Raw genomic sequence first — 19129 nt, forward strand, 5'->3', positions numbered from 1 at the left:
TTAATAAAATACTAAAAAATATAATAAACTTGTTTCATAGGTGGTGGTTTTTAAAAATTACCTTTCAGTATAATTATTAAAGAAACGTCAACGAATTAAATTTTTAAAATATATTTTATTTGCGTTGTATGTGTTTTTCATATACAATTAGATTTAATTTACTCATTTGCATACAGAGTAGATGAGTGTGTCTGCGTAAATTTGTAGGTACCTTAGGTATTACATATTAGAGACAATCTATAGCTTACACGATATACACATACTTTAGCTTAATTACATTTACGTATCATAGACGATATTCTGTTTGAAGGGCTAACCTAATTGTTTTGTAGATGACGTGATAATGTTTGTCCATTTAATTCTGCCTGTACTTATTTATATAGCGTCGTTTAAATGGGCGTGAGATTACAATTGATATTCGTGATAGTTGTGAGTAGGAAATCTGGTGCGATACGTTTTGGAAAAGTACAGAAATTCTTATTCAGCATATGTACAGAGAGAGATTGGGTGCGTAGGCAATCGAATATGGGTTCGTTCCTTAGGCTCTACATATCTAGCATACATACATACATACAAAGAAGGCAATTTGTATTTCATTACGGCTGCTTTTGTTTCGTTTGTTCACAATTACAGAGTTTATACTACTATTTGGATACGTCATATGTGTATTGCATGTGGGTACTTAGTTGTAGGTTGCGTTATAACAAATAATAAGTAGGTAGTTCGAAATAAAGCTCGATTTGTTCAAAACTCAGATTCCCGTTCGCTTGAGATTCGGTTCAAAAATAAAATATGTAAAATTAAAAGTGGCCATTTCAAAAAGTTTTTCAGGCATTGAGCTCATTCTTAGTTTGTTTTGTTTTGCGGCAGCTTACAGTAATCCTAATGTACAAATAATTACTAAATAAATGAGATTTGTATGTCTACAAGAGTCTGCACAGGGTCTAGGCTAAACTTACATATAACACTTAAAACAGAGTGATGTGGTAAAACTAGCTTGTGTTTCCTTTCTTTCGTCCTCGAACTAATATATTAATTTTTCATTTTTCTTTAACAAAGGCCACATGAAATATTGAAAATGGAAATTTTCATTAACTTTTCCTGGAGCTCCTACAAGCGCAAGATAATTAAACCTAGAAAGGGGCGATTCTAACTTGACCAAACACGAGGAAATCGATAATATTCTCTAGACTTTTTACATTCAGCTGGGTCTTTTCTCCGCCTCGTCAGTGGCAGTGGATGCGGGGTTTGGGGTATGGGGTTTGGTTTCTTTTTAACGGAACAATAGCTCATCGTCGGGATCGAACTGGAATAGCTCCGCCTTCTCCCAGTCCTATACATCGCTCTGTTTGGCATTCGTGTTGATGATGAAGGCGCCGTTGATGTGGCCATTACCGTGGTGCGACTTGCCATTGGGTGTGTACAGATTCGTCAGTCCGTTCTTGCCGTTGGCAATCATGATTGCCGGATGCGGGGTGACGCCATTCAGCTGCGCCACCAGCGGATTCTTGGTGGCCTCCGCCGGCGGCGTGGTCAGCGGCGGCGTCACCGGCGACGGTTTAATCAGCTCCAGCTTGTCGTCCGTTGAGCCCTTCAGCGCCGTCTTGACCAGCGCTCCGTTGCCAATGTTGCCAATGGGCCGGCGATGGGGCAGGGCATATCGCAGCTTATCCCAGAACCACGGATCGCCCCACTTCAGGTAGGTGTTCATCTTCAGGTAGGCCTTCAGCTCGTCGTCCAGCTTCTCCACATCGCCGATGTCCGAGTAGATGATCACAATGACGCGGGAGCGTCCCTCGTTCAACGCCGACCTATGCGCCGCCTTGAACTCCAGCCGTGCCCACTCCGATTTGATAAAGTTTTGGCTGAGCACGATAATGGTGCGCCGCGACTCCGCCACGGAACGCATAATGTTCTCCGTGATGTGACTGCCCACCAGCCAGTCGCGTTCGTGCACACAGAGCTGGAATTTCTGCGGACCATGCTCCAGCTGCGGCACCAGATAGTCCTCGATAAAGCTCTGGTCCTTGTGCGAGTATGAAATGAAGGCGTCGAACTTCTTGTCCTTGTCCAGCTCCTCCTCCGTGACCAGCCACAGCAGTATGTTGTGCGCGTACAGCCAGATCTTGATCTCCATCTGGTATTTGTAGTACAGGGCGGCCGTGAAACCGGCCAGCAGACCAGCCAGGGCAATCACAACGGCCAGGGCTATGAACACGCCCTTCTCCTCCGGACAAATGTCGTTGGTGGTCAACTCCACCATCCGTGTGGGCATCTCGGCGTTCATGCACAGCATCTCGTTGCGATCCTCGATCCGCTCGAAATTGTCTTGGGTGAAGAGCAGCAGCGGTCTGGCGTCACAGTTGCAGATCCACGGATTGCCGGACAGCTTCATCGAGCGCGACTTCATGGTGCGATTGAGGAAGCCGAGCGTTGAGTCGTTTAGCGTTTGTAGATGATTCCAACTAACGTCCAGGTGCGAAAGATTGCGCGGCAGATGATCCACATCGATGTGGGTGAGATTATTGCCAGACAGATGCAGACTGGTTACCTTCTCATAGCCTCGAGTGTTGGCAGGAGGCATAGTGACCAGTGTGTTGTTCTCCAGATGGAGCTCCATCAACTGCAGGTTAGGGGGCAGATTGGGCAGGCGAGGAACATGGGTGAGGTTGCCATTGTTGCACTCCACCACCAAAGCGTTGTCGAAGGGACGCACCCAGCAGAAGCAGCCCAGTGGGCACTGGCGCTCTCGCGGATCATTGGAGTAGTCCAGCGGACAAATGAGCTTGCGAGGATCTACCCGGCGCACTGGAATGTGCTGAAGGGCATTAGGCTCACTGCAGTACAGTCGATCAGTCTGGAACTTAAACTGCTTGGCATATTCCGGCGTAATGGCACCCCTCACCAGCTGGACAAACCAGTAGATCGAGCAGGAGCAGTTAAGGGGATTGTCGTTGAGATCCACATGCACCAGATTGGGATCCCAGTTGTCGGTTACACCAAGCTGCTCGGGCAGTGTGATCCGGCGTATCTTATTGTGCGTCATGTTGACGTGCAACCTGTTTCTCGAAAGGAACTGCAGATCCTCGTACTCCAGCGTGCTGATGTTGTTGTAACTCAGGTCCAAATCCCTCAACTGCACCATCACGAATTTCCAGTCAAAGTAGACAAATATAATCGAGTTGTTGCGCAGATTGAGAGTGAGTAGATCAGGCATATTGCTAAATGGGGAGTTGATTTGGCCCTGAATAATGCTGCCCAGCAGCGGTTGTTGCAGGTCAAGATCGTTGTGATCCAGATGCAGATGCCGCATGCCAATGGTACCAAGAAAGGCTCTAGAATCGATGGTGCGCAGCCGATTTCTGCTCATATAGAGGGTCTCCAGTTTGCCCAAATGACTGAAAAGTTTGCTGTAATTAAATTAAAGGAAAATTGATTAGGTTTTGAAGAAAAACACATGCAGAAATCGAAATATATTGTAATGGAAAAGTTAATAAATGTGTATTAAATTAAAGTATTTTATTTATTATTTACCTGCTTATTTCGGTGAGTAGATTGTCCTCTAACCGCAGATCCGACAGATTGGTGGTATGTTCGAAAAGCGAATCCGGCAGATCTGTTAGCCTGTTGTTGCTCAAGTCCAAGCTGAGAAGGTTGACCTGATGTTCCAGCAAAGTGGCCGGCAGTGTGCTGAGCAGATTGTCACCGAGTGAGATGTTGGTGATCTGTGTGGAATGCTCGAGAAGATCGCCCGGCAGTGTTTCCAAATAGCACCTCAGCCGCAGGACCTTCAGTTCCGGCTGGTTGGCGAACAGGCGCGACGGCAGAGTGGCCAGAGGCACACGGTTGTTCATCAGTCGCACTTCATTCAGATGTTTATTGTGCTCGAAGAGGCCCTCGGGCAGTGAACGGAAGAGATTGGCGCTCAGGTTGATCTCCGTGAGATTCGTGAGATGGGCAAACACATCATGCGGCAGCAGTTCGATTCCATTGTCATGAATATCTATGCCCAACACAGAGCTGGCGCCCTCGAAATCGTGCTTTGTGAGGTTGTGCAGCTGATTGCTCCACAAATTCAAGTGCTTCAACTTGGGCATCTTGCCGAATATTCCGCGCGGCATTTGCTTCAGCTGATTGCTGCCGAATTCGATGGACTCGAGGCTCTCCAGGTCATCAAACAGGTGCATCGGCATCTCGGCAATGTTCGCCCTCAGTTCCAGGTGACTCAGGTTCCGCATGTCGGTAAGTAGGTTGCCGGGAATGTGAGTGGGTCGACGGGCGGTGAACCGGAAACGCTTGAGGCTGTGCAGCCGGTCCAAGTGCTGCCTCGTGATGTTCATGCCCAGGTTGTCGCTCTCGAAGATCAGCGTCTTGGGCGAGACTATGCCCAGATAGTCCAGAATACTGGCAATAGGCGTGTGGCCGGGCAACATACACCTTCGCATCTGCACCCGATCGACCTCGCCGATCCGCACCTTCTTTGGCAACTGCTGGTAGTCCGTGGTATCCGTCAGATTGCACACAATCTGCACATAGTCATTGCTCGGCTGGATGGTGAGCTTGAAAATGGGGTTTTCGGCATACGCTGGGCATATGATCTCGTATTCCGACATGATGGGTGCACACTGACAGAGTCCGTCGATGCTCATCTCGTTGCACGCATCCCGACCGAAGGACGCCTCACTTCCTGGCCACCGGAATAGTTGCAGGATCAACAGTAGCGCCGCCCACTCGGAAGCCATTTTAAGTCGCCTCATGATGGCCAACTTCTTTGCTCCTACTCCTTTTTCTTAAGTCTGCAAGAAACATAAATAAAAGAGAATTAAAAAGGATTGTTAAAAACTTGACTTAACCTATTTGGGACAAAAACATACACTAAGTCGTAATTAAAATAAATAAAATTAAGTTGTATATTTTTTTTCCAGCCTAAATTACAAAATAAGATATTATTATATTGTTTTTTTATTTATTACTTTTAGAGAAATAAATAATCTTAAAATCTCTCTAATTATTTATTTATTATTATTTTTTATAGTGTAAGCTCTGTAGCAAATAACCGTGGACTTTGAAATACAACTTGTGGCGGATAGCAGCGCATTTATCATTATCTTAATGACAAGCTGTAAACAAATTTTGGAAATATAATGAAAGGCTGCGACTTGGAGGCGATGCCAACTTTTACGTAATTATATGGTAGTAAAGTAAAACTGAATACAAACATTTGCCATTCCTTGATGGAATAAGCCTGGCAAATGTGCTCATTACACGACGGTGCGTAAAGTCCTTTGAAAGCGGCTTAATCAGGGACAGTTAATTAAGCGCGAGTCAGAATTTTTGACAGCCCGTTCAAAATATTTCATTAGCAGCACGCATACGCCGTGTGTATGGCCATGGCGAAAATTGAATTCAATTTAAATGTGGACGTTACGGGGCGGAAAATACCGACTCCTGGGCCAAAAAAGGACACACGCACACAAACAAAGCACGGCGACACCTATAGTAGTGGCAAAAGCAACAGCAACAGCAAAAGCATGGCACGAGCTCACACACACACACACACACACACACACACATCCTTTTCGCTAGCTTCCTGGGCCATGTTGCATTTCATGGTTGGCTCACCTCGAAACCACGCCCAACTACTGTTCCTCCCCCGAATACCCTGTAATCTCGGCCAGGCTACCGGCCACCCTCTTTGCTGTGCGGTGTAATTACGGTCTGGGAGTGTATAAAATTTTGTAAAACGCTCTTCTTGTTCTTGCTCCTGGCCCTCCTTGGTCCATTTCGTGTCCTTCCCCACTTCCTGTTGCTCCTCCGTGTGGACGGTGGGGCACTTTACGGTCTTTGTGCATTTAATGAATTTGTCATGCGCTCGAGTGCTGCATAATACGAGATTTTTGCCAAAGCTCTCAAGAACTTGAGTCGCTGAGCTCCTCATTGGAAGCCCTCTCAATCTGATGGTGACAATTTAATTGTGCCCATTACGAACAATTTGAAAGGAATTCAATTAAAAGTTTTTGGCCTTCTAGCTGTCGTTCCTCAAAAACGGCAACTTTAGGCCATATTGCATTTACTGTCAACTGTCCCTTGCTGGCGAAGAAAAAGTCTCGTGTTTTACCCCGGCCTTCTGACAGACTCTTTTGAATGAAATTTTGATAAGGCAATTTAATTATGCGCGCCGTAATTTGATTTTCAAATTGGTGACTTTTCCTCATTAATTAGGACCGAACAATGATGAAATTTGTCGTGTGGCCCCTGGCTGCAAAGATTATATTGATTTATACCCCACATCCCATCCACTTATTTTGCGTTTTGGCCAACCGAAAATTCTGCCTCTGCTGGCTACTTTAAATGTTCACAATTTTATGAGTTCTATGAGAAACTTTGATTGAAAAACGGAAAGACAGGTTATTTGTTTTTGTTTTTGGAAAAGTGTTTGGCTATCAAAATATTGTTGAATGCTTATGATAATAGTTATTGCAAATTGAAGGCATTGAGTGAGCTAAGTGTTTGCAGATATAGATGTCGACATCTAAGCTATTAGATGCCAGCCTAGACAGGCTTTTCTTTGTTGGACCAGTGGTCCGAATTCAACACCTTGTTTTTGGAACGATGCACAGGCTTACCCCTCTGGCCAACTTCAATTTCGCATTAAAATTTAAGCACTTTTCACCCAATGAGTGCAGCCTCGTCCCACTGAGCCACTACCTCCGTCCATAGTGTTTTGCCTTTTAAATTTCTTGGCCAAGTCAGCCAGCCAGTTTGCTATTGTTGCTGTTGCCGTCTTGCCAGCTTTTCTTGGCAAGATTTTAAACATTTATATTCACTTAGGAAAATTACTTTTCGCTTTTATGCCACGCTGGCAGTGTAAATATCCAGCAACGATCTGGAACCTGGCTCGTTCAATCCGCATTGATGTCCCGAGCGCGTTTTGTTTATGCAATCTAATCTAGGGCGAATCGGGACCCGTTTGTTGACATCTCGCCTCGAGCGGAACCCTCCAGTTGGAACACCAACATTTACTCTGTTCATTCAAGCTAGAAGTGTTGCCTTTGCTGCTCGGCCAAGTTTTGTGTTGAGACCTGCCAATTAATTGGATCCTGCCCTGGCACCCAATTTAATCCCGCCAGGCAATTAAAAATAATTGCTCATTTCACACACACATGTCGGCAAATTATGAACCCACCTTCGCCAGCGTTACGCTCGATTTAAAATTTTGTCTTGTTTAATTAGACGCTCCGTGTCGTTAATAAAGGTTAACGAAGTTTTGCCAGAGCGCAGATTTTTCACACATTTTCACAGGATACTGGGGCAAACCCCAATACCAGAACGTAGCCACACACACACACACTCACACACCACCACCACACCCACTTTTAAACTCATACAGACATGGAGATTCACAGACATTCCAGTTGAGTGCGCATTTTTGCACTCACATGCTCGCTTCCGGTATGTAACGGTACTAAATTCATTAGGCACACTAAATTACAACCGCAGGCATGGCATGATGAGGTTGTGGGAGCCCCAGGAAGCTCCTTGCTTCTACCTTGGATTTTTATTGCTCACCCAAGGAGTAGAGTAGTACACAATGTAAGCCTTCCCGAGCAAAACCCGAGGAACCACTCACATGGTTACACACAAAAAAAATTGGGATACAGTATCAAGCTTATATGACTAGGGCGATCAAATAAAATAATAATTAACATTCTGATCTTATTTAAAACTGAAAATATATAAATATAAAATGTAATATGTAATATAATAAAACAAAATTTAATACTACTTTATAAATGTTATATTAAAAAGAATAGATTTGATAATCTTAAAGATATCAAAATAATATTTATCATATCGTTTCTACTTCTTTTCTTTTAAAAAGTATAGATTTGATAATCTTTAAGATATTGTTTATATGAACAAAAGTCTCATTTCGTATCCAAATTTCTTTCTGTGTAAAGTTGAATGTGTGTGTGCTTTTCTGACGTTTAATAGTCGTAGCGCCCGCAGCGTGCTCTTGGAAAATTGGCTTTCGGATGCCTGCAACAAGCACTTATTTAATGGTTAAGTTTTCTTAATGCTCGACTGTCGGGATTACGGCAAATGCCAAAGTGTTTAAATGGCGTTGACATATTGTGCGCCCTTTAAATTAATTTTTGCCATACAAGAACGCAATATCAAGAGACACACACACACACACACACACACACACACACACACATTCAGCTCCCGATCATCAATCAACATGACTAATTACTACAATTTCTGCCAAGCGGCAGCAACTTCTGCAGCTCCTAAAGAGTAGTAGTAGAAAAAAGCACTGAACAAGTTGTTTAACAATTTCTTATTAAAAACTTACAAATGCTTCAGAAAAGTTCTTACACGCATGTGAAGTACACTCGTTGAGGAGAAAGAGGGAGGGTCGTTCGACCATTTTCCATTTCCCATTTCCCAGCTCCTAGGAAACAGAAAGTCTGGCCAAGTGCGGTTTTTGTATCGCTCTGCACTACTGGCAATGTTTCATTTTCCCCCTTTTCAAGACGTGTGTGTGCGCGGCTGCTCGGTTGTTTGCCAAAGGATTTCAATTCCCCCAAAAACTTTTGCGAGTCTTTTGGACCCATGTTTCTGGTTTTACAGGCATCGCCTCTAACACTTTGGTGAGCAGGCAGCCAAGACATGTTTATATAGCCAGCCAGATGGGCCAATGTATTGCCAAACCGAAGCTTTAAGTAAACATCTGTGTTCTCCATCTCAAGATGTGTTGGGGGCGGCATGTGAAGATTCTCTAAGCGGGTCTTAATATCGGAAAATTGGAAACTGTTCAATATATATGTAATTGGCAATGTGGCACCGTCTGTCTGCCAAAAACAGTTGCATGTGAGAACTCAGCACTGCAATAGTATAAAAACATCTTGCATAAATGGCTTATAAAAACTCAGGAAATATTAACAATAGCAGAAGAAAACACCAACATTCTAATGGGTATGAATGGGGAGAACTATAACAACATCTTGAGTAAATGGCTTATAAAAGCGCAATAAAAATGAACAAACATAAATATTTAAATGGATGACTAGTTCATAAATGTATACTATTTCTAGGAAAATAGAGAAATAAAGCTGTGGTTCACGGAACTAATTCTAATATTTAATTCTTTGTCCCCAATGAAAATCAGTGATAAATGTAGAACAGCTTCCTCGAATCGCTGCTCCTGCTAATTATGCACCAACATAGCAATGTTAAGAAATCTTCAGATGAATACATTAAGTCCGCTTTCATTATTTATGGCTTACACTTTCTGCAGAATTCTCGCCAAGGCGCATCAAAATTCCAGCGGCAGAAGAGACTCGAACTGGAAAGTGCTTGAGTCGCAGTGAATTGAAAATATCTCGAAGCTGCTTAAGCTTTAACGCCTTTTGCGTTAAGTGCAAACCGCCGCCGGCTGGGCGAGTTGCTCAAGTGCAAGGAAGGCGCAAGGCGAGAGACGAGATGCGAGGTGGGTGAGTGCAAGAAATGCTGGCATTTAAATTTAAAATTTCTATTAGTAAATGCATCAGCAGAGCTCAACTTTTCAGAAGACGTGACGATGGAACAAAAATCCAACTTCAAAGTCAGCGACAAATCCATAAGATACTCGCTCGCTCATTACTCTTGCCAGCTGCACGGCTCACTGAAAGTTCAAGTTACAGCAGCAGACGGCAGACAGCAGACAGCTAAGCAGATGAAAGAAAAGGGGTTAAGACCTGATTTGCGCCTTCCTCCCCCACACATCATCCTATATATATTCGCGAAGGGCCTGGGCCTCTCCAGATCTCGTTGAAAGCCAGCTCATTGTCTGGGAAGTGGAAAGGCTGAGGCTGCTCAAGCGATTGCAGCAGTTTTTTCCCCTTTTTTCTGCTGCTTTTCTGCCAAAGTGGGGAGAAGTCGCCAAGTGAAAGGCTTTGTAATGTCATTTGTCTGTTAATCATGTTGTCGTCCAAAGTTTTTCGCAAAGTTTTTAGCATAGTGCGCTCGTGCCCGAGACAAATGCAGAAACTTGTTGAGCCCATGGAAAAGGCAAGGGCATACAGAGTGGGGGGAAAAACTACTTAAGGCAAAAGAACCAGTAAGCATGCGTGAAGCATTCAAGTTTAATAGGCCCCATTGTTGGCCAGGTCGATGATGACGATGATGATGATATTGGTGCACAGCACAAGCCAGTTGTTTGCTGCCGTAGCAGAAAACGCAGGAGCGCCAGTGGCCGATTGTTTACTCTGGCGGTCGTCCCCCGATCTCATCCAAGGCCCAGCCCAAAGTCACTCAAATGGTTACTCTGCGGTCGAGTGCTCCTCCCTCAAAGTCGCCAATCCCCGCAGCTCCTTGGCTCACTTAGCGCACATCCTGTCAGCCCAGGTTGATGTGGACAGCCGTGTTTAGATTCGGTGGATGGGCAAACATTTAACGTAAATTGATTTCCACTCGCTGGGCGATGACGCAGTGCAAACAAGCTCAAGAGCATACAGACAAAAAATTAAATATGCTAAATTGATTTTCTTGATTATATCAGTTTGATATTGGATATATTTAAATTTGGATATATTTCATTTTGTGATAAAAGATCAATAACAATCAAAAACTATTTAGATATTGAATTACTTTTAAAAGATTTCAATAAAAATTGTTTTTTAAATAAAATTATTTTTTTATTTATTGTGCAAAACATTTTGTAGTTAAAAATAGTGACCTTAAGAGGTGATATCCGCTTTCTTTCTGTGTGGGAGCACAGAGGTGGCACATCTTCTCCGCTAGCTTCAGCTACCATCAATCTCCCCGGCCAAGTCCACTCTTCCACTCTTGCAACTTGTCATTTCCTTAAGCTCCGGAGTTGCTCAACTAGAGCGCTCTCCTCGGGCGGCTAAGTAAATTTATCTGCAACTTCCACACACGCACAGTCCATCACATAAATAAACAACTCGACGGGTTGGAATGGGTGCTGGTTGCTCAGCTCCTCAGCGCCTCAGCTCCTCATTTTCCACCGCCGACGACTGGCTGCCGGGAGAATAGAAATAAAATAATAGACACCCAGTCCAGTACAGTCCATACCAGACCGCATTCAATTTGGCTTCACCTCCTTGAGCCGCTGGCATCGTAAATGAAATGAAAATGTCGTCCATTGCACGCTCGGCCAGCGTTCATTGAAACAGCATTTTATGGAAGGCTATGCTATGGAAACGAGACCCTCATATTGTAAATAATACAGCATAATAATGCTGGCCAACCCACCGACAAGCCGCCAAGTGTGGCCAAGTCCGATTGCCAGGGGACGCACGCGTACACTTCAATTACCAACGATGCAGGAGCTTCTCATTCTTGGGGCTGTCTTTAATCTTTGGGGATTGTGGGGAGTGGGAATCGAGGGACAGGTTCTACGTTTTACCCAACTACTTAATTTTTCGTACCGCTGCATTCAAAAACGACGGCTTTCGCTTTGTCTACATCGTCGCTGGGCATTTTTATGCTTTCTTGATTTCTATTTATTCAGCCCCTGTCGTCTGTCCTCTGTTTGCAGTTCGCTGTTCGCTGTCCTGTCCACTGCCGGCCCTCATAATTTGCGCTTTGTTTTATTGTATGCAGCTTAATTCGCCAACCAGTCGCAGTCTCCATAACCCGCACACTCCCCAGATCCCTTTTTGAAATGTGAGTCACGTTTAAAGTTCTGGGGCCTTAAATGGCATGCTCGCTCGCCATGATTATGGCGGCAGAATCCCCTTCATAGGTCCGATGCCATATATAGCGATAATTGTGCACATTTTGCGCTTGTTATAAATAAACGCACACGACCCTGCTGTTTGTTGCCCATTTAGGCTGTTGTTATTGTGCCTTTTGGTCGGGGTGTTTGCTCGCTTAAGTTCAATGGGGGCCATTATATTTTGGCAGCAGAAGGAAAACCTACAAATGCATCGATAATTAAGACACTTTAGCTTGTCGTCGGAAAACTTTAACACTTTCTCGCGGAAATGGTTTGGCGATATGCATAGTAAGTAGTGCAGACCATAGAGAAGGGTACAGAACAAGAATCTATTGCTTTAGGTCAAATCAATTAAACCAAACGTTATTTATGGCAACTTAACTGAAGCGTAGTTATTACTACATTAAAAAAATGTTATATGACCTTATGGACCTATTTAATGCATAACAGCTGAAGTTGATTAAAAAACTGAATACTTTAAAATTTACCTTTTTTATGTGATACCCTTTTCATTACATTTTTTTCCGATTTAAACAAAATTTTTGGTTTGCGTAAGTAATACAGTTTTGGTGAACTAAATGAGACCTAGTCCACAACATATTTCCGCGTAACGCTTCCGTATTGCAGACACAAAAACCAAATCACTCCATGTGAATATAGTTATCTCCGACAGGCTTAATCCCAATGAAATATTTATTTGTAAAATGAAAATTTCGTGTGTATATTTGCACAGATTGCTTTATGCAATGGCTGCACACAGACAAACCGTCACCACATCCGATGAATGTCCGACTTGGTTTTGCAGCGGCCAGAAAAAAAGTATTGATTGTCCTTCATTGTCAGCTCAAAGCCATACGATTTGGGCGTTTTTTGGTGTGCTCATTCTGATTTTGGTTGTTTATTGTTATATGGTCCATTTTCGGGGTTTTTTTTTTTGTCGCTGGCCTCTGGGGCTAAGCATTAAATATGTATAAATATTGATAGATTTTGGTCTCGCTTTGATTAACATTTAAAATGGAAGTATGTGTTGATTTATGCTTCACACGAGCTTATAGAGCCATTAACATTTATCAGAAAAAGCTGGCCAAAGGGGGAAAACGAGAGAGGGATGACTGCTTAACATAAATTCACCAATAGCCGCGAATGCGCAGGATGAGCCCTGAGGACAATGCCAGCCGCAGTGGCGATAAATAAAGATTAAAATCTCTGAAACGGTCACAAAAGTGCCTGGCACTTCATTTCAATTTATGTACATAAGTATTTATATGCCGATGGCCTCACGCACACACGCACACACGTGCGGTGGGAGTGGTATTGTGGTGATAAATCAAAAATCTCAGCCTACTTTTTGGTGTCAGAAGGCAATTTTCCAGGACCCTGTCAGCAGGACCCAGTTCTCCCAGTGCGTGCATTTGTTTGCATTGTTACCGCAAACAATAAATGCAATTCCATGTTTCAATTGCAAGAACAAAAAATGGGAGAATTAAAGTCAGCAGTCGGTGGAAAGTGGTGGTAGTTATGGCAACAACAGTTGTTGGCCAAATGAAAAATCAAAATGGCGACGAGCAAGTGAAATCATTACGTATACGCAGCGTTGTATTAAAATTCACAGCATGTCCTGTGTTTTTTATGCACGCGCGTTCACTTTGCTCCTTCGCCCTCCACTTTTATGGCCATTAAATCAAAGTACAAATAAAAGAAAGTAAATAAAAAATTTCGTTACAGCCTTAATAGGAGGATGGAGGGGGGTGCGATGTTGGTTGCGTGGCCTTTTGGTTTCAAATGACAACGAAATCAAAATGAAAAGCTGAAATCTTGTCATAAAAATGCGCGAATTCGTAAAGTGCACTTTATGCGCAACGTTTGTGACCAACACTCGCAACGTAATGAACGGACCATGGGAAAAGCCAGAGTCGGTGAAAACTGCATAATGAAAATAAGTAAATAAAAAGTTCTGATGAACGCACAGATAGTGGTACACTAAAGGTCGAAAGGGTAACTCCCTCAATCTTCTCTGGAATTAAATTATTGTAAATATTCAGGGAATTATGTTATTTTTCTAGAACTACAACATAATCCCAGACATAAAACCATTTATTATGACAAGTTCCGGCTGGATATTTCCTTTTAATTAGACTTTAACATTTGCACCAGCTGCTGCCATAAGCACACAAATATTTTGCATAATTGTTGGCTGCAAATTTTAGCCGGAATGACGTGAAAAACCAACAAAAAATAATTTGATGGTAATTCACATGAAATTTGTACATTTACATATTTCGCATTCGGCAGCAGCAAATAGAAAATATTTCAGTTGCAGGACCAACATCATCAGGAGCAACCATCCTGGCCCGCTTGGCTGTATAAATTGGGTTTTCGTTAAAATATTTTCTGGCTAAGAAGGGCAGATGCGATTTTTCGGCCGAGCAGGGGCGAAAGAGGTGTTGAAACTATGCATTTCATATGCAAATGCAAATTTAATGAGCTTTAACTCGATGCCATCCATGCGCGGGTGTTAATTTGCGTGTGTGCCTGTCTGAGTGTGTGCGATTATAATGCTGGGAAAAATATTTTGTTAATTTTTAATTTTAATTGCAGTCGCTTGTTTGGAACTTTATTTTATTTATTTATTTGCGATGGCGCTGAATTTTGCATAATTATGTACTGGCCCCGTCTGTCAACATGGCAACATTATCGAAATGGAAATAAACATTTTATTATTTATTTGTCAAATACAGAGTCGCTGTTTGTCGAGTTTGTTTCGCTCGGATTGCAGCTAGTTGACGGGTATGTTGTATATGCTGATTTCTTTTTTATTTTTAGTAGGCGTGACAGCGCATCAATTAAACTAATTGTGCATTTAAATTGGCAAATTATTGCCCGATCCTTAATCATAAATTATTTATGCAATCAATTTGCATAAAGTCAAATAAACCGTCGAACATTGTGTTTGTCCATTGCCACGATGGGGCAAATGCAATTTACATTTTGTATAGCCGCTTTGCTTATTCTTCAGCTGGGCGGAATTCGAGATTGGTGTTTGGATGTATCGGCCAATGCTTTTATTTTAATTTGCGGTCAGCAGCCGTGGTCGTTGTCGTTGCTGTAGTTGTAGTCTGGTGAAAAACCAATTAAGTGTTCTCTAAAGCTGGCGTTTTCAAGGAGCGCGTCAAATTGAAAACCATGTGCAAAATTTAAACACTTTTAACCAATTTTTTATCGGCTGTTGCCGGTTTTGGTGTTGTCAGTTGTGTTTTTCCTGCCCACTGCTAACTTTGTGCAAATTTAATTAAATTCTTTAGCTCTTTGAGCCGCAGGGATGAACCCTTAACGCATAATTTGTCTGCCAGTTTGGAGAACTACAATTTTGCAAGCGCTAAAAAAAGAGGACAACTGCAGCTAAACTAGAAAACTAAAAAGATATATATTCAAGCGAGCATATATTGCTAGAGTGTTGCATACTGCTCGGGGCAGTGTTTTCTTTCTGTTGTTTTTGGGATGACAATTGGGGGTAGTGGATTTGGTTTTAGAGATGAGCGCGTGAGGCTGTGTTGGGAAAAGTTGTTAAGAAGTTATAATATGTGCATTACAAAAAGGCTTTTCTAGCTGGATAATCGGAAATAGGTTAGTAATAGTTTGTAATACATTTTTTTAACTGTAAGTCCTGCCTCACGCACCCACATCTACTAGAAACAGAAGTGTATTAATAGTTGCCACCATCGCGTAAAGCTTTTCAGCCATTTTTTGCTCACTTTGCCCCCGTTTGTTTTAGACGCCCATAAAAGTGCCGCTGAAAATGTTTAAAAAGTGTTTTTCCTTATGCAACACCAACGACAAAGTGTTTGTGGCGTATACGTACTTTTTTATTCTCCTCCTGTTGACATTTGAAAAAAATTGCTGTCACAATGCATTTTCGCATTTTGCATTTCGCAAAGCGAGAGGGAGAGGGAGAGAGCAAGGAAAGAGGTGGCAATAAAAAAGTAACAACAAGTGCCAAGGAAGCCGTGTGTGTGTGTTTGTGGTTGTGCGGCTGACAGTGAGTGATAAAAGTTATGAACTCTTTGGGAAAAGTGCTGAAAATTTAGAAGTGTTGTGTGCTCTTTTTTTATTGTTTTTTTGTTAGTTTTTTAGTGCACTGCCCATTTATGAAAATAATTGCGGTTTTCATATATTATTTTTTTGGTTCTATATCCCATGGCGTATCCTATATTTATTCAATGCAATTTATTTATATTTGCAGCTTGCTTTATGTTCAATTAAACAGAAAACCAAAACAAAAAATTAAACAAAAACAGTTTTAATTGAATGAATGTAATATTTAATGATATATAAATAAAGGGATGCCAACGAATTTTTTCTATATTCCGCTTAAGCTCGATCGACATTATAAATTATAATGTTTTAATGAATATTTATAAGCAGAGAAAGGAGGGAAGTAATAATATTTATTTTCACATACCTTGCTCAGACCTGTGCTCGTCGTGTGGAGAAACAAGATGAATTATCCTTTTCGCAGTGCCTTCGTATCCTGGCGCCCACTACAAATGCAGCTGCAGCCGGTTGAACATTTTTAATGTATTTTTAAGTAATTTACTGCAACAAAAAGCGTGAAAAATATGCAAATTAGTTGAGGGGGCAAACAAGTGGAAGGATGTAGGTGAGGATGCAGGGCATCTTATTAGCATTCCAAATGACTGTCAGGGCGGGGCCATTTCTTCAGAGACTTTTCAACTTTTAGCTCGCTAGACAAGTGCCCGGCATATGTGTGAGTGTGGGTGCTGTCATTATGACACTAATTATGTCATACATATGCAAAAGTGGCAAACAAGTCGTGTCCATGTGGAGTGTGTGTCTTCGTGTGTGTGTGTGTATACACGACACGTGTGTGTAAGCCACTTAAATTTCAACGCATACGTAATGCCTATTCATGAGCGATGTCGCCCGCTTAAGGGCGTGGCTGGATGTGAATGTTGCTTAATTCAATTAAGCTGGCTGTTACTTAGGATTTGCAATGCAAGCCATAACCGCAAACAATTTGCAAGTCAAGAGCGTATAATGCAGACAAGAGGCGGCCAAAAGGATTGGTTTGACTGAGTGTTGTTGCAACTTGACATGAATCTCCATTGCAACCGTTGCGAAAACCCTCCAAAATGGAATATTCAAATTTTGAGAATACAGAATATAATTATTCAATTTGCCTTGCATTTCGCATTTCGTCCAATCTAATAAAATGCAAAAAGCATTTTTGTTTGGTTACGAAACAGTTTCAAGAAAATAATTAAGAACTAAGCCCAGATTGCAAACAAATACAAAATTTCTCCCCGAACAGACGACGGGTCGAAAGGGGAAAGGTCTGGTCCTGTAATTGGGGTTTTTCCTGCCTGCCATATGCAAAAAAGGGTAAGAGAAGTAAATTTGGCTTATCTGCATATTTGAATATATTTCAAGGGACTCGGCCATAAATAAGAAAACATCTTTGTATTTCTTTGTTTATTTTGTATGCATGGCCAGTTCTGGCTCACTAAATTCATCAGCTCATCTCTGTCTGTCGCTTTCGTATGTGTTTGTTATTTTATTATTTTATTTTGAGGCCCAAAATGTTCTAATTGCTCGCCGCATACAAATTTGCCAGTTATCTAAATTGACAACTTCTCAGAAATTTTAAATTCAGTTGTCTTTTTGCCTAGTAGGGCAAAATTGATTGAATCCCAAATATTTATCTGACTTTCCATGCTTTGCTTCTGGTCGTGTCTTTCGATTTGTTCACCATTTTAAATTGCATGTTTAGCAGAGATTATCGAAACAGCACATGCCAATCTGTTTTTCTCACAGATCGAGAGATTTTGCAATTGCTTAAAATGATGCACAAAGAAAAAAAAGTATATGCTTTAAAATTTCATAAAAGAAACAAATCAATGGTTTTAAAGCGAAATTCAATTATATTTTATAGACACTGTTAACATATATATTTTATTTTAAAATAAACCTATTGCCAATTAATAACCGTTCAAAACTTTTTCTTACACTGCACACAAATCTTTTAAAGGCATAATCATTGTGTGGAGTTCCTTAAATTGCTGCGATAAATGTGAGCACTCAGTTATCTACTATCCGCTTGTATCCCGTTTATGGCAGATATATATCTGCTAATTTGCATAGGCTGGAAACCGCAATCCCTGACTGTTGCCACATAATGCTCCTGCATTCGTATTCATCCAAGCATGCGGTAACATGCATTCAACACAGCCCAACCCCCAACTCAACCCCTTTCGGCTGTCTGTCTATATGTCCGCCTGTCAGCTCTGTCTGGGTGCATTTTCATATTGAAAATCACTGAAGTGGCAGACCAGTTTCCCCTTCCCTTCTGCCCTTCTGCCCGTTTTGTGTGGCAATTTCGGTTCTCTTACTTTACGAATGAAAGATTATAAAAAAAAGAGCTGAGCGCATTTTAATTTTAATAGACATGGCGCTGGGATGGGAGCTGATGTTGCTGCAGCTTTTCTGTTGATGTTGGCATAATGAGCACTGCTTAGGGCAGGCAGCTCTCAATGGATGTTAATAAAAGTGAGGCAGACACAATTTTTATTGCCCTACCACTGCCGTGTCTTCTTTTTGTTAAATAATGAAATGTGCAAATGTGTTGCCACGTTGCCAGGCACACATGTACACAGTAAAAAAAAACATATGTGAGGGGATGCACGCGCCCTGCATTTTTACATAATTACATCGCAGCTCCCACAAGCTTGCCATTTGTTTTTTGTTTAGTTGCTAATTTATTTGTGTATGCATTTGGGTCTTTCATTCATGCAACTCCGGCTCTGGCTCTCTTCTTTTATATGAGTTTTTCAGCAATTTCTGCCTTTTGTTCCACTCACTTAGAATGTAGAATGGCTGTGCATTTGTAATTACTTCAGCATTGCAACTCCCTCTGTATCTTTGTAACACATGTTTCGTGGGCATAATTCGCGCTTGGCTGCCTTAGCCGGTCTGCAGAGGAGGAAAAAGCCTTTTAAATGTGGCCGAAACGATTCATTTCACAGTGTTGCCCTGCTTCGGTTCAGCACTTTCTAAGCTTCCCCCGCTTCTTCTTTTCTAGCCATTCAAGCCAACATGGTTAGCTGAAGTTCTTTCTACTGTTGTGGCTGCCTTTTACCGTTTGTTGTGGCTTCGATTTCCCATTATGTTAAAGGTAGAAAAAAAGAGCAAAAAAAAAACTAGTTCTTGTACGGCGGCTCTCTCGCTTTTGGTTTTTCTTTTCTAATCACGTTTGCCAACCGCAGTTCGGCGCATTGAACCAGGAAAGCAGATTTATGCATTGTTCTAAGTGTTGTGTATGTTGTGGTTGTTTTGCTGTTGTGTTGCTGTTGTGCAGCGTGTTAATTACCTTCTTCAACGACTGGA

The 19129-nt window shown here is 42.0% G+C and overlaps 1 protein-coding gene across 1 annotated transcript in view; it reads right to left on the bottom strand.

Annotated features, from left to right (window-relative positions):
* Nucleotides 1-95: 95 nt before the first annotated feature.
* Nucleotides 96-19129, bottom strand: part of LOC128251972 (protein toll) — a 43622-nt gene continuing 24588 nt past the window's right edge. Inside the window, exons 2-4 of the mRNA XM_052979269.1 lie at nucleotides 16188-16321; nucleotides 3535-4796; nucleotides 96-3410 (exon numbers count right to left, since the gene is read on the bottom strand). Of these exons, the coding sequence (XP_052835229.1) occupies nucleotides 1334-3410; nucleotides 3535-4757 (3300 nt within the window). The 5' untranslated portion in view covers nucleotides 4758-4796; nucleotides 16188-16321 and the 3' untranslated portion in view covers nucleotides 96-1333. The remainder of the gene's footprint in view (nucleotides 3411-3534; nucleotides 4797-16187; nucleotides 16322-19129) is intronic.

Source organism: Drosophila gunungcola, chromosome 3R, assembly GCF_025200985.1.
Source record: "Drosophila gunungcola strain Sukarami chromosome 3R, Dgunungcola_SK_2, whole genome shotgun sequence".
NCBI classification, from domain to species: Eukaryota; Metazoa; Arthropoda; class Insecta; order Diptera; family Drosophilidae; genus Drosophila; species Drosophila gunungcola.